General features: G+C 42.7%; 1 protein-coding gene across 1 annotated transcript in view; it reads left to right on the top strand.

Moving 5' to 3' along the window:
* Positions 1–2,837: 2,837 nt before the first annotated feature.
* Positions 2,838–24,986, top strand: part of Suz12 (SUZ12 polycomb repressive complex 2 subunit) — a 69,041-nt gene continuing 46,892 nt past the window's right edge. Inside the window, exons 1-5 of the mRNA XM_045159104.1 lie at positions 2,838–3,324; positions 5,460–5,506; positions 5,595–5,659; positions 11,534–11,602; positions 24,398–24,447. Coding sequence (XP_045015039.1) covers positions 3,003–3,324; positions 5,460–5,506; positions 5,595–5,659; positions 11,534–11,602; positions 24,398–24,447 — 553 coding nt within the window. The 5' untranslated portion in view covers positions 2,838–3,002. The remainder of the gene's footprint in view (positions 3,325–5,459; positions 5,507–5,594; positions 5,660–11,533; positions 11,603–24,397; positions 24,448–24,986) is intronic.

Genomic DNA, 24,986 nt, shown 5'->3' on the forward strand with positions numbered 1-24,986 from the left:
AGTTGGTTTCCACCGTGACAGGTGTGCCACTATTGTACCAGTTGTCCAGCTCACTTTCTTAAGAAGCAAATGTTGTGATAAAAGTAGTATTCAAGGGCTAGAGTGATGGCTTAGCAGTTAAGGCACTTGCCTCTAGAGCCCATTGACCCAAATTCTTTTCCCTAGTACCCATGTAAGCCAGATATACAAGATGGCACATGCGTCTGGAGCTCATTTGCAGTGGCTAGAGATGCTGGCGAGCTGATTCTCTATCTGCCTTTCTCTTTCTCTCAAATAACTACTTAAAAAAAATCTAAGTGGGGGGAGGGAAGGTATTACCATGGGATATTTTTTATAATCATGGAAGTTGCTAATAAAAAAAAAATTGAAGCCTGGCATGGTGGTGCATGCCTTTAATCCCAGCACTTGGGAGGCAGAGGATGGAGGATCAAGACCACCCTGACACTACATAGTGAATTCCAGGTCAGCCTGAACTAGAGTGAGACCCTACCTGAAAAACCAAAAAAAAAAAAAAAAAAAAAAGAAAGAAAGAAAGAAAGAAAATCAGTACTTAAGTTAAACAACTACAAATATAACTACTTTTACTCATTTTTATGAGAGAGAGAGAGAATTGGGATTCCAGGGCTTCAGCCTCTGCTATCCAACTCTAGACCCTTATGCTACCTGGTGGGCATGTGGGACCTTCACCTTGTGCTTGCCTCACCTTTGTCTAGCTTAGTGGAATCTGGAGAGTCAAACATGGGTCCTTAGGCTTCAGGCAAGCTCCTTATCTACTAAGCCATTTCTCCAACCCCAAATATAACTACTTTTATAAGCAAAAATAACACTTTCAAAGATATTTATTTATTTTTGTTTTTTCTGAGGTAGATTCTCACTCTAACCCAGGCTGACCTGGAATTCACTATGGAGTTTCAGGGTGGTATCCAACTCACAGCGGTCCTCCTACCTCTGTCTTCCAAGTGCTGGGACTAAAGGTGTGTGCCACCACTCCCAGCCAAAGATACTTATTTTGTAAACAGTTTTGTAGTTGGAAATTGCTGTTGAGAGTATAAACATGATTCTTCCTGTAGAATGGGATTTTGAGAAATGTTTCTTTTTAATGTCTTTTCTTTTCTTTTTTTCAAGGTAGGGTCTTGATCTAGTCCAGGCTGACCTGAAATTTACCAAGTAGTCTCAGGCTGGCTTTGAACTCTCAGAGATCCTCCTACCTCTGTCTCTGAGATTAAGTTTATGCCACCATGCCTGTGCTTCTTTTTCATGTAAATAAAATCACAGAGCTGGGATTTGAACTGGAAGTATATCATTGTTGGAGAATTTAAATCCAAGTCTTTTTTCTTTTGGCTTTTTGAGGTAGGGTCTCACTTTAGCCCAGACTGACTAGGCATTTACTGTTGTTTCAGGCTGATCTGCAATTTAGAGTGATCATCTCTGCCTTACAAGTGCTGGGCCAAATTTTCGAAAGTATCAGCTCAAGTATAAACCAGCCTGTACACCAAAATACTCAAAGCGGGCATATACATCAATCTTTTTAAGAGAGATGGGCAAAACATAGAGTCCCTTTTAATCCCACCCCCCCTCACCCCCACCCCGCGACGTAGGGTCTTGCTCTAGCCAGGCTGACCTGGAATTATGTAGTACCAGGCTGGCCTTGAACTCACACAGATCCTCCTACCTCCGGAGTGCTGGGATTAAAGGTGTGCATCACTACACCTGGTTTAAGTATTTTTTAAAAATATTATTTATTTATTTGATAGGGAGAGACAGACAGAGGGAGGGAGAGACATTGAGAATGGGCGCGCCAGGGCCTCCAGCCACTGCAAACAAACTCCAGATACATGCGCCACCTTGTGTATGTGCCTTACGTGGGTTCTGGGGAATGGAACCTGGGTCCTTTGGTCCTTTGGCTTTGCAGGCAAACGCCTTAACTGCTAAGCCATCTCTCTCCTGCCTTTAAGTTTTTTTTTTTTTTTTTTAAAACAGCAAAATGAATAATTCTTAAGAACAGTGTCCGCACGTGGAATTACCCATTCCGTCTGGGGCAGCCACCACTTCCCTCAGCCTCCCAGAACCCACACAAAATGACTTTGCGTTCTTTCTTTCCCAGGGGGACGCCCGCGACCATCGCAGTCATCCCTGGGGGTGGAGGAGCCCGGACGCGTGGGGCGGCTGCCGCCCGGGGCTGCGCGGGCGGGATGCGGCTACGGGTGTCTCGGGGCACGTGGTGGCCAGGGGACAGGATCCTCGGCCCGGGCGCCCCTCCGCTGAGCGGCGACCCTGACTGTGAGGACGCTAACCCCCAGGCGGGCCCCTTGAAGAGAAGAAGATCCCGAAGGGATCTCAGTTCTCGTAACAGATTTCCCCCCCTGACACCCCGTTTCTCAGGGGTTCTGTACCCTCCCACTCCCTCCCCAGCCGGGTTGGGGGGCGGTGACTGACGACGTTCGGGAGGCGAGAAACGGCTTCTTAAGTCGGCTTGGCTAGGTCCTTCTCTGCCCACAATGCACCGGGGCCAGCAGGAAGGCCGCTCCGACCCCTAATTTTCCCGCGAATTCAGTTCAAAGAGGCGTCCGGGGCCCGCGATCGGCAGCGCGCACGGGCCAACCAAGCCGCGGCCTGGGCTAGAAGCGCCTCCGGCGTGACTGACGGGGGGACTCCGCTGGCCAACGGGCTGGGCGGCCCGGGCGGCGCGCGCTCCCGCCGGCCAATCAGAGCGCCGGGCGGGGAAGTGGGCGGGGCGAGGCCAGGGTAGGGTGAGCGGCCCTCCGAAGCGGAGCCGGGGCTCCTAAGGAGACACTTTTTTTTTTTTTCCTCCCTCCTTTCCCTCCTCTCCTCCTCCCTTCCCTTCCCCTCTCCTTCCCCTCTCTCTCCTCCTTCCCCCCCTCGGTCCGCCGGAGCCTGACTTGGGGGCCGAGCGGGCGGTTGGCGTCGCTCCGAGGCGCTCACTCTGTCCGGGGCCGCCCGGCGGGTTCGCTTGGCGGGGAGGGGAGGAGGCAGGAACCGCGATGGCGCCTCAGAAGCACGGCGGTGGGGGAGGGGGCGGCTCGGGGCCCAGCGCGGGGTCCGGGGGAGGAGGCGGCGGCGGCTTCGGGGGTTCGGCGGCGGCGGCGGCGGCGGTGGCGGCGGCGGCGGCGGCGGCGGCGACGACGGCTTCGGGCGGCAAATCCGGCGGCGGCGGCTGTGGAGGCGGCGGCAGTTACTCGGCCTCCTCCTCGTCCTCCTCCTCGTCCGCGGCGGCGGCGGCGGGGGCCGCCGTGTTACCGGTGAAGAAGCCGAAAATGGAGCACGTCCAGGCTGACCACGAACTCTTCCTGCAGGCCTTTGAGAGTGAGTGTGCGTGCGTGCGGGGAGAGGCTTGGAGGGCTGCGTCGCCCACTCGTCGGCATTCGCGGACGGGACACTCCGGTGTGGGGGGCCCTTCCTCCGGTCCCCGAGGCTCTCCAAGCCGGCGGAGGGGAGGTCTCGGTGGTGGGTGGGGGATGTCCCCGCTCCTGCGATCCCGGCTCCGCGGGGCCTGTGGACGAGGGGCATCGGGGGCTCTCGGGGCGCTTCTGGACGTCGGTGAGGTTCGCGCGTGGAGGGGGGTCACGTTCAGAGCTGGGTTAAGGCGTGTGCGGGGGGGACCCGTCAGAGCCCGGGTCGACTTCTTGTTTTCTTTCTTGTCTCTCTGGACTCCACAAGTACCGGGGTTCCGCTTGCAGATTTCAAGGGGGACTAGATAAAGCCTTTGAAGGGACGAGTGTAAATTTAAGTCCGACACATTGACATCAGTCCGAAATGCCTTCGCTCGAACTTGGGCTGTGTGTGAACATGGCACCTTTTGATGATGCTTTTTAGTACCTTTCAAACCTTAACCGCCCATTTCATGGATACGGAGACTGAGACAGACTGGGCAAGCATCGGCTTTCCGGAGGTGACCGCGGAGTTTTGCCCTCATTTCAAAACAGTTTTTTTCAAATCCCAATTTCTGTTTCCGGGGATGCTTGGAAGGCGAAACTGACTCATTTGGAGATAGAAGCAAGGTGTCTGGAAACAAACAATGGAATTTATACATATCATTACGACTACAAATAATCTAAACTGTGTTTTAATGAATGTTACACCCTGATGATTTTGTTTATTAGCTTTATGTATGGATGTAAGATGTAATTTGGTTACTCTTCTAAAGCCAAGTTTCCTATGGAAACTTGAATAAACAGCTTTACCTCCGAACGTGTTTATTTACATTATTACTGGAGCATATGTTATAGGCATGGTATCAGCTGTGCTTGGAAGGACATAATACATTGTCTGATAACCTTTCATTTTCATTAGTGCTTTATGAAATTCTAATTGGAATTCAACCGAGGAATTTCAGTTTTTATTGAAACGTTAAACTTCAGAAATTCAGCTATTGCTTAATATACGTTCAAAAATCTGAAAAGCCTTCCATTGGAAATAGAGAGTTCTGATGGGCATTCGCAAGAGTAAACATGCTTCCTTGTATCTCTAATAGATCTGCTTTTAGTTTAATTTGAAACTAAACTGAAGATTAAGTGGAAATTTAAAACTTTCTAAATGTCATGAGAAAAATAAATCCAGGAAGGTTTTAACTATTTGATTTTTGATAAGTCCACCTGGGAGAAGTCAGTTGTTATTAAGTGCTGGGTCTGATTTTTCTTTCGGACTGATTTGTTTCTAGGAAATGCTTTATGCTAGATGCTTTAATGTAGTCATTCATAATTAGTTTCTTTTGATACTGCTTAAATAAATGTGATGCTAATAGTTCTTTAGTATCACTGGCATCTGAATATTTATATTTTCAACATTAGGTCCTTAAAAGTGAAATTTTAATCTGCTATAAGCATTACAAAGATTGTTTTGGGAACCTGTCAATGTTGTAAAAATGTGTGTTGGTGACAGTATTTACATATTGAGGTGATATTTACATTGAGCTAAATGCTTAAAAAGTTCATTGAGGATTGTATAACTTTTAGCATATCTGTATTGGAATGACTGAGAAATGGTTTTATTCCATTTTGATTGGCTATTAATTTTTTTTAATGACCAGTTAAGAAAAATTTTCATCTTGTTTGGCATCATTAAATAGTTATTTTATAGAAATTCAGCTACTTTTTAGAAGGATATAGACTGTGAACATTTAAGTTAGTTAATTGATTGAATTTAATTACTGTTCTTTCATTCTCCATGATCACTGTGGCTATCTTAAAGGTTTAAGAACAAGGTTGTAGAGCTTATGTTTAAACTATATAGATGAACTTTGCAAATGTATGACACAGACTGAATGTTCTTTAGTAATTACTGTGTTTACTAATTTTCTTGATGTAAATATTTAGTATACTATTTCCATTACAGGTGATTGCTTTATATTGATTGTGGTATGGGCTGGGCTGGGTTAATAATTTTTTGATAAGTTATAATTACAGTTAGGTAATGTTTGAATTTTGTTTCTTCTTACCTAGAACCAACACAGATCTATAGATTTCTTCGAACTCGAAATCTCATAGCAGTAAGTAGTCAATGAAATTTGTAAATAACACTTCATTGTTAAAACTTCCATCTGTGTTTAATTTTAATATATTTAAATTTTTTTATAGCCAATATTTTTGCACAGAACTCTTACTTACATGTCTCATCGAAACTCCAGAACAAACATCAAAAGGTACATTTTATGAATCTTTTTCAAACTGATGTAACACAAGTTTTGTTTGTGGGTGGGCAAGGGCTTCTAAAGTGGGAGTTGCTGGTAGTTTTGTCTAAGGGTTCTAATTAAAGATTTAAATATTAAAACTGAAAAAGCAGCTAGTTGAATTTGCTATAATGTTTTGTTTGTATGTTTTTTGAGGTAGAGTCTCACGCTAACCCAGGCTGACCTGGAATTCACTATGTAGTCACAGGGTGGCCTTGAACTCCCGGCAATCCTCCTACCTCTGCCTCCTGAGTGCTGGGATTAAAGGCGTGCACTACCATGCCTGGCCAAGTTTGCTATAATTTTTGTTTTGTTTTGTTTTTTGTTTTCCAAGGTAGGGTCTCACTCTAACTCAGGCTGTCCTGGAATTCACTATGGAGTCTCAGGGTGGCCTCGAACTCATGGTGATCTTCCTACCTCTGCCTCCCAAGTGCTGGGATTAAAGGCATGCGCTGCCACACCCGGCAAATTTGCTGTAATTTTTAAGAGTATCATTTTTGTAAACCCACTTTGTTAATAGTTATTAGTCTTTTACTGTAATAGAAATGATTTAGTAGTGAAGGGAAATGGATTTTCATGATTAATGTTTTATTTTTTATTTTACTTTTTATGATTAATGTTTTTGCTCAAGTTTAGTAGAAGTCTAGGATTTAAATAATTAAATAAAATTAGCTTCTATAGTAATTGGTTCAAAAATTCTTTTTTGAAAAAATCTTTGCTGGTATTATTAAAGGGGAAGTATTTTGAGGTCAGTTGGATGATGTTCTTAAAACAAAAATTTGGGTACTGGGGAGATGACTCACAGGATTAAAGTGCTTGCCACCCAAGTAGGAGGACCTGAGTAAGGGTCCCCAGCACCTATGTAAAAATGCCAGGCATGGCAATGTATGTCTGTAATTCCCAAGGCTGGAGAGGTGGGGAGACAGGAGGATTCTTAGGGCTTGTTGGCTAGCTAGATTAGCCAAAATGAGCTGTGGATTCATTGGTGGGTCTTGTCTCAAAACAGTAAGATGGTAGCCCACACCTTTAATCCCCAGCATTTGGGAGATAGAGGGAGTATTGCTATGAGTTTGAGGCTAGCCTTTACTACAGAGTGAGTTATAAGTCAGTCTGGGCAAGCAAGAGACCCTACCTGAAAAAAATATATATATAAGGTGGAGATCTGCTGAGGGGGGACACACATTGTTGACCTTTGGTTGCCATACACACACAAAACAACAAATGATATCTTAATCATCCGGTCTTGAAGTATGGAGATGGGGTACAGAGAATATTTTTGCTCTGATATTTAATACTTAAACACATGTAATACTGGAAAGCAAAATTATTTTATTGAACACGTGAACAAGTTTAATTTTTTTGTTTTATTTTTTATGTATTTATTTGAGAGCGACAGAGAGACAGAGAAAGAGGCAGATAGAGAGTGGGCATGCCAGGGCCTCTAGTCACTGCAAATGAACTCCAAAAGCATGCGCCCCCTTGTGCATTTGGCTAACGTGGGTCCTGGGGAAATCTAGCCTCGAACTGGGGTCCTTAGGCTTCACAGGAAAGGGCCTTAACCGCTAAGCCATCTCTCCAGCCCAATTATTTCATTTTTAAAATTAAAATCATGCGTTAGGGATGGAGAGATGGCTTAGCGGTTAAGGCCCTTTCCTGTGAAGCCTAAGGACCCATGTTTGACTTCAGGTTCCATGTAAGTCAGACCCACAAGGTAACACAAGCATGCAAGGTTGTACATGTGCAAAAGGTGATGCATGGGTCTACAGTTTGATTTAGTAGCTGAAGTCCCTGGCACACCATTTTATACTGTCTCTCTCTCTCTCTCTTGCTCTCTGGTATTAAAAAAAAAAAAAAAAAAAAAAGGCCAGTCTATTGGGCTTGCCCTAAAAAAAATGATTATTTTTTAAAAATATTTTTTGTTTATTTTTATTTATTTGATAGCGATAGACAAAATGGCAGATAGAGAATACATGCACCAGGGCCTCCAGCCACTGCAAACAGACTTCAGATGCATGTGTGCCACCTTGTGCATCTGGCTTACATGGGTCCTGGGGAATTGAGCCTCGAACCGGGGTCCTTAGGCTTCGCAGGCAAATGCTTAACTGCTAAGCCATCTCTCCAGCCCAAGTTTTTATTTTTTATGAGAGAGGGAGACAATTGGCATGCCAGGGCCTCTAGTCACTACAATCAAACTCCAGATGCATGTGCTACCTTTTGTACATATGTGACCTTGCGTATGTGTCACCTTGTACATCTGGCTTACTTGGGATTTGATAATAGAACATGGGTCCTTAGGCTTCGCAGGCAAGTGCCTTAACCACTAAACTATCTCTTTATCCCAAAGATATATATATATATATTTTAAGGTAGGGCCTCGCGCTAGCCCAGGCTGACCTGGAATTCACTATGCAGTCTTGGATGGCCTTGAATTCTCTGTGCTCCCCTACCCCTGCCTCCTGAGTGCTAGAATTAAAGGTGTGTTCCACCATGCCTGGCTATAAAGCTGGTTTGTTTGTTTTTTTAAAGCTTGGGTTAATCTGTAAGTAGATTGAAAGTATATGTTTGAAATTTGGAGCAAGGTTTGGTGACACATGCGTTTAATTTCAGCACATACAGAGATAGGAGGATCCCCTAGAGTTTGGGGACAGCCAAGGACTACAAAGTGAGAGTTCCAAGTTAGTCTGGTATAGAGTGAGACCCTACCTCAAAAAAAGAAAACAAATAAAAAGTGCTGGAGAGGTGGCTTAGCAGCTAAGGTACTTACCTGCGAAGCCTAAGAACCCAGGTTCGATTCCCCAGCATCAATGTAAGGCAGATGTACAAGGTGGTGCATGGGACTGGAGTTCCTTTGCAGTGGCTGGAGGCCCTTGTGTGCCCATTCTCTCTCTTTCTCTAACTACTTGCCTGCTCCCCTCTCTCTCACAAAATAAGTAAACAAATATTTAAAAAAAAATTTTTTTTTTTAATATTTTTATTTATTTATTTGAGAGCGACAGACAGAGAGAGAAAGACAGGTAGAGGGAAAGAGAGAGAATGGGCGCGCCAGGGCTTCCAGCCACTGCAACTGAACTCCAGACGCGTGCGCCCCCTTGTGCATCTGGCTAACGTGGGACCTGGGGAACCGCGCCTCGAACCGGGGTCCTTAGGCTTCACAGGCAAGCGCTTAACCGCTAAGCCATCTCTCCAGCCCAAAAAAAATTTTTTTTTTAAATTTAATTTTATTTGCAAGTAGAGAGGAGACAGAGGGAGATTGGGTGCACCAGGGTCTCTAGCCTTTAATCCCAGCACTTGGGAGCAGCACTCGGGAGGCAGAGGCAGAAGGATCGCCATGAGTTCAAGGCCTCCCTGAGACTACATAGTGAATTCCAGGTCAGCCTGGGCCAGAGAGAGGCCCTACCTCGAAAAACCAAAGAAAAAAAGATGATGGTGATGATAAAAGAAAACGAAAGCTTTAAGTTCAAGATTACGGAAATTTCTTAGCAATTAAAGGCCCTGTGCGCCACCACACCCAGCTAAAATATTTTTTTAAAAGATAAAAGAAGTCCAGTGTGAAGCTGGGTGTGGTGGCGCACGCCTTTAATCCCAGCACTCGGGAGATAGAGGCAGGAGGATCGCCATGAGTTCGAGGCCACCCTGATACTACATAGTGAATTCCAGGTCAGCCTGGGCCAGAGAGAAACCCTACCTCGAAAAACCAAAAAAAGAGAAGAAGAAGAAGATAAAAGAAAACAAAAACGTTAAGTTCAAGATTAGGAAAATTGCTTAGCAATTAAAGGCCCTACCTTGCAAAGTCTTAAGTTCACAATTTTCCTGTTTATTTGTCTCATTGTAAAGTGTTATCTCCTAATAAGAGTACTAAGGACTCATGTTCTACTCTCCAGGTCCCACGTAAGCCAGATGTACAGTGACACAAGTGCGGAAGGTCACATATGTACATAAGGGGCGCATACATCTGGAGTTCAGTTGCAGTGGCTTGAAGGCTATGGAATGCCAGTTCTATCTTGCTCACTCTCTTGCTCTCTTGTATGGGGTGGGGCAGGCCAGTCTGTTGGGATTGCCTCAAAAAATAAAGTAGAAAATGGTTTTCTAGTTATTGCCTTTTGGATTTTAATCATTGAATTTAGAAGCAGTTTGGTAGCCAAAGAAGTTTAAAATTCACTTTACCTTATTTTTTTTTTGTTTCGTTTTTTTGAGATAGGGTCTCGCTGTAGCTCGCACTGACCTGGAATTCACTATGTGGTCTCAGGGTGACCTTGAGCTCACATCCTCCTACCTCTGCTCCTGAGTGCTGGGATTAAAGACGTGCGCCACCACACCCAGCCATTTACCTTACTTCTACAAAAATACATAGTAGCCAGAATACATACATAGTGCCAGGATCATAGGTGTTTACCACCATGACTGGTTTTGTGCAGTACTAGGGTTCAAACCAAGGGCTTCATGAATGCGTTATATGCACTCAACCAAATGAGCAACATTTTCAGCCCCAGCAAAAGACCTATAATAAACTATGGCACAACTCTTTAAGAACATTTTATAGCCAGGTGTGGTGGCTCACACCTTTAATCCCAGCATTCAGGAGGCAGAGGTAGGAGTATTGCCACAAGTTCTAGGCCACCCTGAGACTACATAGTAAATTCCAGGGCAGCGTGAACTAGAGTGAAACCCTGCATTGAAAAAGAAACCAAAAAATCTTATTTATTTGGGAGAGAGAAAAAGGGGAAGAGACAAATAGAATGGGTGCTCCAGGGACTCCAACCACTGTGAAATAACTCCAGATGCATGCACCACCTTGTGTTACCTGGCTTACAATAGGTCCTTAGCCTTTGCAGACAAGTGCCTTCACTGCTAAGTCATCTCTCTAGCCTCTGATTTTGGAAGTCAGGGTTTTTGGTTGTGTTCTTTTTCTTCTTCTTCTTTTTTTTTTGGTCTGCTTTTTTGTTTTTTCGAGATAGGGTCTTACTCCAGTCCAGGCTGACCTGGCATTCATTATGTATTCTCAGGGTGGCCTTGAACTTAGGGTGATCCTCTTACCTTTCCCTGCTAAGTGCTGGTATTAAAAGCAATTGCCACCATGCCAAGCAAGAATACCAATTTTTTTTTCTTTGCTTTTAGAGGTTTTTATTGTTGTCTTTAAATAAGAATACCAATTTTTATGTGACAGTGTTAATGCATATTTATTAGGTTGCTTAATGGAACTATGATTATTTCAGAATACATGTAAATTGTACTCTTTTGGCTCAAAATAGGTGCTTAAATACCTCCAAAAATAAGGTACTATTATAAAACTATATTCTTTCAGTAATTACTGCCCTTCAGACATTTATAATCTAATAGGAGAAAGACTTTTGCTTGTCAAATACTTAATGATTTATTTATTTATTTATTTGAGAGCGACAGACAGAGAGAGAAAGACAGATAGAGGAGAGAGAGAGAATGGGCGCGCCAGGGCTTCCAGCCTCTGCAAACGAACTCCAGACGCGTACGCCCCCTTGTGCATCTGGATAACGTGGGACCTGGGGAACCGAGCCTCGAACCGGGGTCCTTAGGCTTCACAGGCAAGCGCCTAACCGCTAAGCCATCTCTCCAGCCCTTTGTCAAATACTTTAAAAGCAAATACTATGGGGTAAGAAGAATCACTCTGTTTTAGAAATAAGGTTTCATGAAATATAAGATAGGATGTGAAGATGTGTTTGTTAAGTTGTCTTAATATCATTCACTGTTATGGCTAACCATCTATAGTTTATCTTAAAATAATCAAAATCAAATTTCTGGCTTACCTATTGAGGTAAAAACTGTGTTTTTCCTAGTTGAGAAGTGATTATGTTCTTTATCTGTTTCTTCCAGGAAAACATTTAAAGTTGATGATATGTTATCAAAAGTAGAGAAAATGAGAGGAGAACAAGAATCTCATAGGTAAGACAATCTGTCAGTTTATATAAGTAATCCACTTGAGGGTAAAGAAAAAATTCCAGTGTTCACTTCCCTAGCAATCACATCAGTATTGTCAGTAGTTAGAAGCACCTTACATTTAATTGGCCCAGGACTTTACATAGATTAGGTGTTAACTTCAGTAGTATCTCTGGTAGAGAATTCTCAAGCCTCAACTTGAACTCTTCTAATGTTGGGGAACTCACTGTTTTGTAAGATTGTGTTCACCATTGTTTATCTCTATTACCAATTGCTCATATTGTACGCTGTCATTTTGGTGGTGTTCGAGGTAAAGTCTCACTCTTGTCCAGGCTGACCTAGAATTTACTATGTCGTCTCAGGTTGACCTCGAACTCACAGTGATCCTCTTACCTTGCCTCCTGTGTGCTGGGGTTAAAGGCATGTGCCACCTTACCTGGCATAACACAGCTATCATTTTGAATCAAGTTCTGTCTTCTGAAATTGGTCTTAATCCCACTATCTCCCCTAAGGAGTAGAAAGAGAAAACTCATTAATGGTATACTTAATACATGTGCTAGATGCTTCAGTATCCTATGTCTTCTGACATAGTTTTATATTTAACATGTTTCTCAACTTTTAAAAGTTGACCCTTTCAGCATAATGTACTTACTTTGCAGTTTTCTTAAATTTTTTTATTTATAGCCCACTGTGGTGGCATATATTCTTAATCCCAGCACTCAGGAGACTAAGGTAGGAGGATCACCATGAGTTTGAGGCCACCCTTAGAATACATAGTGAATTCCAGGTCAACCTGGACTAGAGTGAAACCCTACCTCAAAAAAAAAAAAAAAAAAAGTATAAGCCAGGTGTGGTGGTGCATGCCTTTAATCCCAGCACTTGGAAAGCAGAGGTAGGAGGATCACCTCCAGTTTAAGACCACCCTGAGACTACCAAGTGAATTCCAGGTCAGTCTGGGCTAGAGCGAGACCCTGCCTCTAAAAATCAAAACAAAATAAAGTTATTTATTTATTTGAGAAAGAGCACACAAGAAGGAAGTAGATAGAGAGTGGGTGTGCCAGGGTCTCTAGCTGCTGCAAAAGAACTCCAGACACAGGTGTCACCTTGTGCATCTGGCTTATGTAGGTTCTAGGGAATCAAACCTGCGATCTTTGGCTTTGCAGGCAAGTGCCTTAACTGCTATGCCATGTTCAGCCCTATTTTGAGTTTTAAGTAGGTATGGTGGCTCATGCCTTCGATCTCAATACTTGGGCTTGGAAGGCTGAGATAGGAGGGTGGCCATGAGTTCAGATAAATAGCCAGAACTAACTACTATCTATCTTACAATATGCTTCTGTCTATTCTTTTGTTGTTTGTTTTTGTTTTTGTTTTTTGAGGTAGGGTCTCACTCTAGCCCAGGTTGACCTGGAATTCACTAGGTAGTCTCAAGGTGGCCTCAAACTCACGGCGATCCTCCTACCTCTGCCTCCCGAGTGCTGTGACTAAAGGTATGGGCCACCACACCCGGCTTGAGTCTGCTTTTGAACAATATTATTGGAGGATAAAACCCAGCCTGAAAGGCTTTGCAAGCAAGCACCTTTAACCTCTGAGCCATTTTCCCCAACACTCCTCCTCCCCAGAACATTTAAAAAAATGAAATGAAAAAGTTACCACAATGTTGTTGTTTTTTTTTTTTTTTTTGTAAAATTTTTGTTTGGGGGATAGGGTTTCACTTGGTATACATAGTGTAGCCTTGAACTTTTCCCCCAAGGTAGGGTTTTGCTCTAGACCAGGCTGACTTGGAATTCACTGTATAGCCTTAGGGTTGCCTTGAACTCCTACCTCTGCCTACTAAAAGGTGGGATTAAAGTAAAGGCCTTAAACTCTTGATCCTCCCACCTTTCTGTCCAAGTGCTGGGAAGATAGGCATATGACACCATATGTAGCTATTCCAGAAATATCAGATCATATCTTTGTAGTTTAGATAGAATATAAACTTAATGATTTTTTTTTTTTTTTTTTTTTGGTTGTTGAGTTTTTGAGTTTTTGAGGTTGGGTTTCACTCTAGTCCATGGTGACCTGGAATTCACTCTCTATTCTCAGTGTGGCCTTCAACTCATGGTGATCCTGCTACCTCTGCCTCCTGAGTACTGGGATTAAAGGTGTGCACCACCATGCCTGACATTAATGATTTATGTTTAAAATTAATAAATTTGAGAAACAAAGAAGTGAATATGGGCATGCCAGGATCTCTTTCTTGCCACTCTAAATGAACTTCAGATGTACATGCCACATTGTATATTTGCCTTTGAGTACTAGGGAATGGAATATTGAATCCTGGCCCAGCAGGCTTTCCAAGCAAGTACCCTTAACTATGGAGCCATTTTCTTAGTTCCCATTTCTGATTTTTTATTTATTTTTTGAGCCAAGCCCAACAGGCTGCCTTTATTTCTTTCTTTTTTTAGTTTTTCGAAGGTAGAGTTTCCTAGCCCAGCAGACCTGGAATTTGTCTCAGGGTTGCCTCAAACTTACAGCAATTCTCCTACTTCTGCCTCCCAAGCGCTGGGATTAAAGGCATCTGCCACCATGCCCGGCCTTTTTGTTTTTTGAGGGAAGTGGGGGGGTTGTGGTAGGGTCTCACTCTAGTCCATGCTGACCTGGAATTCCCTGTGTAGTCTCAGAGTGGACTTGAACTCATTGATCCTCCAACCTCTGCCTCCCGAGTGCTGAGATTAAAGCTATGCCCCACCACTCCCTGTACCTTTTTTTTTTTAATGGTAGAGAGAGAGAGAGAATTGACATGCTAGGGTCTCCAGCCATTGCACTTGAATTCCACATGTGTGTGCCCTCTTGTGTGCATGTATGACCTTGTGCACTTATGTCACTGCGTGTCTGGCTTACATGGGACCTGGAGAGTAGAACATGAGTCTTTAGGCTTCGCAGGAAGCACCTTAACTACTAAGCCATCTCTCCCAGCCCCTATTTATTTTTATTTTTTAAATATTATTTGTTTCCAAGCAGAACAACAGAGGAGAGGTGCAAGAATGGGTGCATCAGGGTCTCTAGCCATTGAAAATGAACTCCAGATGCATGTGGTGCCACTTGTACATTGGACTTACGTGGGTCCTGGGGATTTATACCTTGGTCCTTAGCCTTCACAGGCAAATGCCTTAATCATTAATCCATCTCTCCAGCCATTTTTTTAAAAGTATCTTATTTAGGCTAGAGAGATGGCTTAGTAGTTAAGGTGTTCGACTGTGAAGCATAAGGATACAGGATAGATTCCCCTGTTCCATGTAAGCCAGATGTTCAGGGTGGTGCATATATTGGGAATTCATTTGCAGTGGCTGGAGGCCCTGCATGCCCATTCTCTATCTGCAGCTCTCTCACACACACAAATAAATAATAAATTAATAAAAAATATTTATTTGAGAGAGTGAGAGAGAATATACATCCAATATACATCTAGAATATACATCTAGCCAATGCAAACAAACTCCAGATACATGTGCCACCTGGTACATCTGGTTCTTGGGTGCTAGGGAATCAAACCTGGGTCCTTAGGCTTCATAGGAAATAATTGCTAAGTCATCTCTCTGGTGCCTATTCCAGATTTATGAAAAAAGATTTAGTTTAAATTTTTTTTTCCCTTATTTGAGAGAGAGGAAGAGGCGGAGGGAGAGAGGGAGGAAGAGAGAGAAAGTGGCTACTCCAAGGCCTATAGCAACTGCATATAAACTCCAGAAGCATATGCCACCTTTTGCATCTGGGTTTACTTGGTTCATGTGGAATTGAACCTGGAGTCTTTGGCTTTTCAGGCAAGTGCCTTAATGACTAAGCCATCTCTCCAACCTTCTTTCTATTTTTTTGATGCAGTCTCGTTTTGTACTACTCAGTAGCTCAGGCTGACTGCAGATTTCTAGCAATCCTTCTACCCTAGCCCCCCAAGCACAAATACTGCAACTAAAGCCATGATTCAACTCATCTGACTCCACACTCTAATGTATTTTTAAAAATTTTGTTTTTTTATCTGTGTGTGAGAGAGAGAAAGAGGCAGGGAGAGAGAATAGGCATGCCAGGGTCTCCAGCCATGACAAACGAACTCTAGATGCATACACCCCTAATAAATCTGGTTTTATGTGGATATTGGGGAATCAGGTATCACAGTAGCCCAGGCTGGCCTAGAATTCACTATGTAGTTTCAGGCTGGCATCAAACTCAAGGTGATCCTCCTAACTCTGTCTCCTCAGTGCTGGGATTAAAGTTGTGTGCCTTCTCCCCGGCCTGATGTTGAGTTTTGAACACAAGGCCTAATATTACTAGTTGACCTATCATTAACCACCTTTCAGTTCTTATAGTAGTCAGAACCTGATTTGGTGATCTTACCTCTTTTCTCCTGACCACCTTAATAGTTAGTTGTCTTATGGACCTTTCAGGTTTCAAATGAGAAGGAAGGATGAAGCATTAAGAAAAATTTGACCTTTCATGTTCCTTATCAGGATCCCTTTTTGCTTTTATTTATTTATTAAGTATTGTACTTATTTTAGAGAGTGAGAAAGAGTTTTGGGGGGGGAGAGAGAATGGGCACACTAGGGCTTCTAGCCACTGCAAATGCATGTGCCACTTTGTACTTTAACATGGGCACTAGGGAATCAAACTTGAGTCCTTTGATTGCTGACAAAGACCTTAACAGCTAAGCCATCTCTCTAGCCCAGGATTCTTTTTTGTTTCTTTTTAAGTACTGCTAAACCCAGCTTTCTTTCTCTTGTCGTCTTTTCTTTGCCCTTTTTTTTTTTCCCCCTTTTCAAGGTAGGGTATTGCTCTATCCCAGGCTGACTTGGTAGTCTTAAAGTGGCCTTGAACTCATGGCGATCCTACCTCTGCCTCCCAAGTGCTGGGATTAAAGGGGTGTTACCATGCCCAGCTGCTTTTGTTTTTGTTTTTGTTTGTTTTGTTTTTGGTTTTCGAGGTAGGGTCTCACGCTATCTAGCCCAGGTTGCCCTGGAATTCACTGTGGAGTCTCAGGTGGGCCTCAGACTCACAGCATTCCTCCTACCTCTGCCTCCCAAATGCCAGGATTAAAGGCGTGTGCCACCATGCCTGGCTTGCTTTTGGTTTTTTGAGGTAGAGGGTCTCACTGTAGCCCAGGCTGACCTGGGATTCCCTATGTAGTCTCAGGGTGGCCTGGAATTCACAGCTCTCCTCCTACCTCTGCCTCTTGAGTGCTGGGATTAAATGTGTGCGCCACCACACCTGGCTCTAAAGTCAACTCTCATGTGATACTTTCTTTGATAAATAATATAGTTTCCTTAAGAAGATGTGTGTGTTTGTTTGTTTGTTTATTTATTTATTTATTTGCTAGCAGAGACAGAGAATGAAAATGAACGGGCGTGCCAGGTCCTCTTGCTGCTGCAAAGGAGCTCCAGACATGCACCACTTTATACATCTGGCTTTACTTGGGTCCTGGGAAATCCAACCTAGACCTCCTCAGGCTAGCAGGCTTTGCAAGCAAGCACCTTTAACAGCTGAGTCATCTCCCCAGCCCAAAAGGTGTGTTTTGAGGCAAAAGTTCTTACCGTTTTTGTTTTTATTTATTTGCACATGTATCTGCATGTGTACACGTGCACCATTGCTGCTTTTCGCTGCAAAGGAATCAGACACTTGCGCCATTTTTTGTGTCTTCCCAGACACATTACATTACCTGGGTGGCTTGAGAATCTAATCCAGGCTTACAGGCTTCGTAGGCAAGCATCTTTTAATTGTTGAGACATCTTCCCAGCTGGCTCAGTTCTTTCTAATACAATTGTTTCTTTTAATCAGTTGGTTTCAGCAGCAATTCACAGAAACATCAGAGGATTGCATAAAACTCTTGCTTATAATGTTTTTAACTTTTTTTTTAAAGTTTCCAAAACTTTATTTGAAACAGACTTCAAGTTGGAATGGTGGCTCATGCCTTTAATCCCAGTACTCGGGAGGCTGAGGTAGGAGGATCGTCATGAGTTTGAGGCCAGCCTGAGACTACATAGTGAATTCCAGGTCAGTCTGGGCTAGAGTGAAATCCTACCTGGAAAAACAAAAAACAAAAGTATAAAAGATGCCTGGCATGGTGGTGTATGCTTTTAATCCCAGCATTTGGGAGACAGAAATAGGAGAATTGCTGTGAGTCTGAGTCCACCCTGAGACTTCATAGGCAATTCCTGGTTAGCCTGGACTAGTGCAAAACCTTATCTCAAATGAGAAAAAAGAAAGGAAAGAATCAGACTTTCATCGTCCAACCAAAGTAAACTGTTCCTAGGTAACACCCTGGACTGCCTTGTGTTCAAGTTCAGATGACATTGAGAATTTTTGTTCCACAGGCCTTTTAAACTCACCTGGATTCCTTTGTTTCCTCTCAAAGTTAATTTGAAACCATCTTTGAATATAGCATGACCCTGAGTTGCATCCATTGTAACTAACTGTTGAATCGGACGTGATTTGTAATTTAAATGAGAATGGGTAGTGGGTAGACTGAACCCTGATGCCACATTAAATTAAGATATAAAAGAAATCTTACTTGATGAAGGAGACAGGGCAGCTGCATCCTAGGAAGAGATCATTAGGCTGAGGCTGCAGGTTATCCATTATAGGTGTTTGTCTCACTTTGACCTGAAGCCATACTGCAGAACAGGATATGGAGGCTTCTGCTAGACCATGAGTTGTCACAATAAAACATGAGGAGATCTTCATCATGACTGCATCTGAGTCTGATAGAGATGTCTCCTTTAGTGCTGATTAGTAAACAGGTATTCTCAGCACTATGAAAAATTTTGTCTCCTCAGTGGGCACATCTTGCCTGGTTGGCTGGTTGTGTAACTCACAGGGTCCACTTCTAGTTAATTACTGTTGATAACTTTTCTCCCTCAGCATGCTATGTATAGCATTTTGACACCTAACAAGGAGGAGGCTTTCAGTTCAGTTCCAGCTTGATTTATTAGTGTCCCACAACTGAAGCATGTGGTGTCTTCAGCAATAGGGTCTCCCCATCTAGTTCTGGTAGACAAGCAAGCCTGCTCATGCTTTTGAAATTTTCAACCATTAAGATCTGGGTGGGTCCAGTGACTTGGACTTTTCAACTCCTTCACGTTTTTCCGATTTTATTGTATTTTAGTTAGCTTTTTTTTTTGTTGTTGTTGTTGTTTTGTTTGTTTTTTGAGATAGGGTCTCACTGTGACCCAGGCTGATCTGGAATTCACTATGTAGTCTCAGGGTGGCCTTGAACTCATCTGCGATCCTCCTACCTCTGCTGGGATTAAAGGTATGTGTCACCATACGTAGCTATTTTTGGTAATTTCATACATATATGTATTGTATTTTGATCATTTTACTCTGCCTTATCTCCTTCCCATTAAACTCTTTCCAACTAATCCACTTCCTACTTTCATGTCTTACTATTTTATAAAATTTGTTATTTGTAAGTAGACAGAATTGGAATTAGGTGCACCAGTGCCTCCTATCACTGTAAATGTATTTCAAATACAACCCCCCCCTTACACATCTGGCTTTACATCAGTACTGGGAATAGAACTTGGGTCCTTGAGCTTTGCAGGCAGGTACCTTAGCCATTGAGCCATCTTTTCTCTCTCTCTCTCTCTCTCTCTCTCTCTCTCTCTCTCTCTCTCACACACACACACACACACACACACACCCTGTGTGGGGATTTTTTTGTTGTTTTTGTTTTTTGAGGTAGGGTCTCACTAGCCCAGACTGACCTGAAATTCACTATGTAGTCTCAGGCTGGCCTCGAACTCGAACTCACTGCAATCCTCCTACCTCTGCCTCCCAAGTACTGGGATTAAAGGCGTGTGCTACCCTGCCCAGCTCTGAGTAGGGATTTTTTTTTTTTTTTTTTTTTTTTACTGGAGTATTGGCAATTTACCAGTGACTATATTACTGAGTTTTCTAAGTGCTGGGATTAAAGGCATGCACCACACACCTAGCTTAAAAAAAGTTATATTTATTTGAGAGAGAGAGGCAGATGAAATAGAAAGGGTGGGCACACCCGTACCCCTAGCCACTGCAAACAAGCTCTAGACATTTTTGTACCACCTTGTGCATCTGGTTTACATGGGTACTGGGAAATCAAACCTTGGTCTTTAAGCTTGGAAGGCCAGCGCCTTAACTGATAAACCATCTCTCTAGCTATTATTATTATTATTATGTTAATTTATTTGCCATCAGAAAGAGAGAGAAAGAGACAGAATTGGCATGCCAGGGTCTTTAGCCAGTGTAAACAAACTCGAGATGCATACATGTGTTGCTTTGTGCATGTGGCTTTACCTGGATACTGGTGATTTGAAGCCTGCCTGTCAGGCTTTGCAGGCAAGAGCATGTAACCACTGAGCCATCTCTCCAGCCCTCAATCTCTTTTTCTTTGTGGTTTTTTGAATTAGGGTCTCTCTGTAATACAGGCTGGCCTAGAATTCACTATGTTGTTTTAGGTTAGGGAATTGAACTTGGGTTGTTAGGTTTTGCAGGCAAACACCTTAACCACTGAGCCATCTCTCAAGCTCTCCTCATTTTTGATCTAGAGTCTCACTGAAATTAGAGCTTGCCCTCTTGGTAAGCAACCTATTATACAGTAACAAGATTTTTATCTATATTTGGGAGGTATATGTGTATCATTTCCTTAATATGCCATGTCTAAGGCACTATATTTAAGTTCTATGGGATATAGTGGTAAGCAAAACATGTCTGTCTTTATAGAGCTTAGTGTTTGTTGATAAGGGAAAGATACACTCATAAAATGTGAAACAGCTCTTCTTTGATGTGTTGAACATGAGAATAATGATGGTCAGATTTTTAGGTGTGGTGGTGAATCCCTTTAATCACAGTATACAGTACAAAAGGCAAGGAAGGAGTGCTGTAAACTGGAGTACAAAGCAAGACCTTGTCGAAAAAAAAATTAGAGTGAATAAATGCCAGGTTTTTCTGTTATTTTGAAATTGGAACTTACAATCATATTTCCCAGAAAACAGTATAAGTAATATACTTAGTACTACAATATAATGGGACCATGATTCTTAACTATAAAAAGCTTATCACTTCCCAGCACTCAGGAGGCAGAGATGGGAGGATTGCCATGAGTTCGAGCTCACCCTGAGACTCCATAGTGAATTCCAGGTCAGCCTGGGTTAGATTGAGACCCAACCTCTGGGCAAAAAAAAAAGCGTATTACTTGATTGGAGATACGGCTTAGGGGATATGCTATTCATATAAAGTACTGGTGTTTGATCCCAAGGCTCTACCTTAAGAAAACTTGGGCTAGGCTTGGTGGTCTATGCCTTTAGGGAGACAGAGGTAAGGGAATCACTTTGAGTTCAAGACCAGCCTGGGCCTACATAGTGAGATTCAGTTCTAGCTTGGGATAGTGTGAGACCATATCTCAAAAAATTTTAAGAAATGGGCTGGAGAGATAGTTTAGCGGTTAAGGCACTTGCCTGCGAAGCCTAAGGAACCAGGCTTAATTCTCTATTACCCATGTGCAGCCAGATACACAAGGTAAGTATGTGGTTCTGGAGTTCATTTGCAGTGGCTGGAGACCCTGGCATGCCCATTCTGTCTATCTACCTCTATCTCTTATCAAACAAACAAACTGGGCCTTTTTTTTTTTTTCCAAGGTAGGGCCTCAGTCTAGCTCAGACTGACCTGAAATTCACTATGTAGTCTCAGGGTGGCCTCAAACTCATGGTGCTCTAACTACCTCAGCCTACCTAGTGCTGGGGTTAAAGTCATGTGCCACCATACCCAGAGATGGATATAGAACACAGAGAATACATGTGCCACTTCGTGCTTCTGGTTTTACCTGGTTACTGGGGAATTAAATCCAGGTACTCAGGCTTTGCAAGCATGTGCCTTTAACCACTGAGCCATTTTTCCAGCCTCTATGTTCTTAGTGTCTTTTTGCAACTTTCCCCCACATGTATATTTAGATTGTTACTGTACTTTGGGAAACCTACCTTTCCCATATAGAGAGGAAAGATTTATTTGATGCATTATTTCATATCTACCAGTCCACCATAGTGATGAGAACATGGTGGCAAACTAGGCGCATAGGATAGGAAGCAAAGAAAGTACATGTGTAGCAAGGGTCTCTCTAGCCCAGGCTAACCTGGAACTGACTATGTAGTCTCAGAGTGGCCTCGAGCTCACCATGTTTCTCCTACATCTGCCTCCCCAGTGCTGGGATTAAAGGCATGTGCCACCACACCTGGCTTCTTTCACCATTTTTAACTGGAGAGTCTTAATACAATAATTAGGCTTTTTTGTTTGTTTGTTTTTCCAGGTAGGGTTTCTCCCTAGCCCAGAATGACTTGGAATTCACTATGTAGTCTCAGGGTGGCCTCGAACTCACCGTGATCCTTTTCTTGCTTCAGCCTCCCAAGTGCTGGGATTAAAGACATGTGCTACCATGCCTGGTTTATTATTGACTTTTATTTTTCTTGCTACTAAATGTTTTGTGTACTTCACTCCAAATTAAAATATAAAGTAAGTGTTCTGGGTCATTTGTTAGAAAGGTTGAATGTTTTTTTCCTTCCTTTCTTTAATTTTTGGTTTCTCGAGGTAGGGTCTTGCTCTAGCTCAGACTGACTTGGAATTCACTATGTAGTCTCAGGGTAGCCTCGAACTCATGGCAATCCTACCTCTGCCTTCCGAGTTCTGGGATTCCTGCTAAATAAGAGAGAAAGAGGTACGGGGGAAAGGGAAGGGAATGAGCACACCAAGTCCTCCAGCCACTGTAGAGAAACTCCATATGCATGTGCCACCTTGTACCTCTGGCTTACATATGTACTGGGTATTCAAACCTGGGTTCTTAGACTTTACAGGCAAGTGCCTTAACTGCTAAGCCATCTCTCCAGCCCTCTTTTTATTTCTCTCTCTCTCTCTCTCTCTCTCTCTCTCTTTTAAATATTTTGAGAGTTAGAGCAGTTTCACTCTAGTCTAGACTGACTTAGAACTTACTGTGTAGCCCAGGCTGGCCTTCTACTTCACCTCTGGAGTACTTGTGATTACAGATGTGAGTCACTATGGCTGCCTTAAGTTTCCCTTTAAGAGGAATTAAATTTTTTTTTTTTTTTTACTTATTTATTTGTATATTGAGAAAGAGAATGGGTACACAAGGGCTTCCAGCTACTGCACATGATAAGCCACCGTGTGCATCTGGCTTTACGTGCATGGGTACTGGGGAATTAAACCTTGGTCTTTTGGCTTTGCAGGCAAGAGCCTTAACTGCTAAGCCATTTCTTCAGCCCAGGAAGGATGAATTTCCTTTGCTAAAATATTTGAAGGGATGAGAATATAGCACTTGCCTATCATATGTTTGGCTCTGGATTCTGTATCCCCAGCCAATACCACAGAAAGAGTAAAATATTTCATTTCTTTTACATAGATTGAGCTTCCATTTTTGCAATTCCCCTTTTTTTTTTTCTTATTTGAGAGCGACAGAGAGAGAAAGAGACAGAGAGAGAGAGAGAGAATGGGTGTGCCAGGGCCTCTAGCCACTGCAAACGAACTCCAGACACTTGCACCCCCTTGTGCATCTGGCTAACGTGGGTCCTGGGGAATCAAGCCTTGAACCAGGGTCCTTAGGCTTCACAGCCAAGTGCACAACCGCTAAGCCATCTCTCCAGCCCTGAAATTCCCTTTTGTTAAGTGGGATGGTTGGGTGTTTGACATGAAAACTCCATAAATTATGATACTTCATTTGGTGGGTTTTTGTTTTTTTTTCCTGCCTTCCTCCTCTGGAGGTGTTTCTGTATTTTTGTCAATTGGGTGTGGATATGAGGGATTGTTTGCGAGTTTGTTTTTATTTTATTTTATTTTTTGTTTGCTTTCTTTTGAGTAGGGTCTCCTAGCTCAGGCTGAAATGGAATTCACTCTATGGTCCTAGGTTGTCCTCAAACTCATAGCAGTCTTCCTACCTCTGCCTCCCAAGGGCTGTGATTAAAGGCATGTACCACCTTGTGGGCCTGGCGTTTTTACTTTTCTGAAATTGGTCTTACCATGTAGCAACCTATTCTGGCCTTGAACTGCTTTGTCTCCTGAATGCTTGTAATTACAATAAAAAATTCCTGGTTGTGGTTTATTTTAGCCATATTATTATTATTATTTATTTGCTTGTTTTTTCCTAGGTAGGGTCTCACTGTAGCTTGGGCTGTCCTGGAATTCACTATGTAGTCTCAAACTCTCAGAAATCCTTCTACCTCTGCCTACCAAGTGCTACGATTGAAAGTGTACATCACCATGTCTGGCTCTGTTTTAGCTTCATTATTCTTTATTGTTTTTTCAAGGTAGGGTCTCACTCTAGTTTAGGCTGACCTGGAATTCACTATGTAGTCTTAGGGTGACCTTGAACTCATGGTGATCCTCCTGCCTCTGCCTCTCAAGTGCTGGGATTAAAGGTGCGTCACCACACCCGGTAGGTGCATTATTTTTGATGTGATGGTCAAAAGAGAAAGCACATGGAGTCATGGGCTTCAATAGGACTTAAGAATAAGAAAGCAAGCTAGGTATGGTGGCGCATGCTTTTAATCCCAGCACTCAGGAGGCAGAGGTAGAAGGATTGCAAATAGTTCTGTGCCATCCTGAGACTACACAGGTCAGCCCGAGCTACAGTGAGACCCTACCTCAAAAAAACAAGCAAACAAACAAAAAGAAGAAGAAGAAGAAGAAAGCAAATGTGTATAAATTATCTGGAACAGCTTTGATACCTATATTTTATTTCAAAGTCTAGATATTTTGTTACTGGGTACTAAAGTGATAAACTTTTTTGTTTGTTTTGTTTAGCTTGTCAGCTCATTTGCAGCTTACATTTACTGGTTTCTTCCACAAAAACGGTATGTACTTAATAGAAAATACATTGATTCTGACTTTGTTTTTCACTTTACTTTTACTGATTTTTGTTTTTGTTTTTTGTTTTGATTTGTTTTTGCAGTGCTAGAGATTGAACCCATGGTCCTTTTGAAATTAAGCAAGTGTTCCACCACTGAGCTATACCCACAGATTTTCAACTTTAAAGTTAAAAAAAAAAAACAAAAAACTAATGAAAGGTCTGGTGGTGTGGTGCACGTCTTTAATCCAGGCACTAGGGTTGCAGAGGTATGAAAATCACTGGGTTCAAGGCCAGCCTGGGACTACAGAGTACGTGCCAGCTCAGACTGGGTTACAGTGAGACTTTACCTCAAGGAAAAAAAGAAAAAAAAAAAAAAAAAGACTATTGATGAAAAATTTAAGTATTGTCTCAGAAGTGTAATAGGCAAAGAATCTCCTCATTATGGTTCATTGCCTAAACATAATGAGTTGGTGTTACTGCATATTGGTTTTTAATTTTTTTATTAATTATTTTATTTTATTATTATTACTTTATTTTATTTTT

Source organism: Jaculus jaculus, chromosome 9 (assembly GCF_020740685.1).
Source record: "Jaculus jaculus isolate mJacJac1 chromosome 9, mJacJac1.mat.Y.cur, whole genome shotgun sequence".
NCBI classification, from domain to species: Eukaryota; Metazoa; Chordata; class Mammalia; order Rodentia; family Dipodidae; genus Jaculus; species Jaculus jaculus.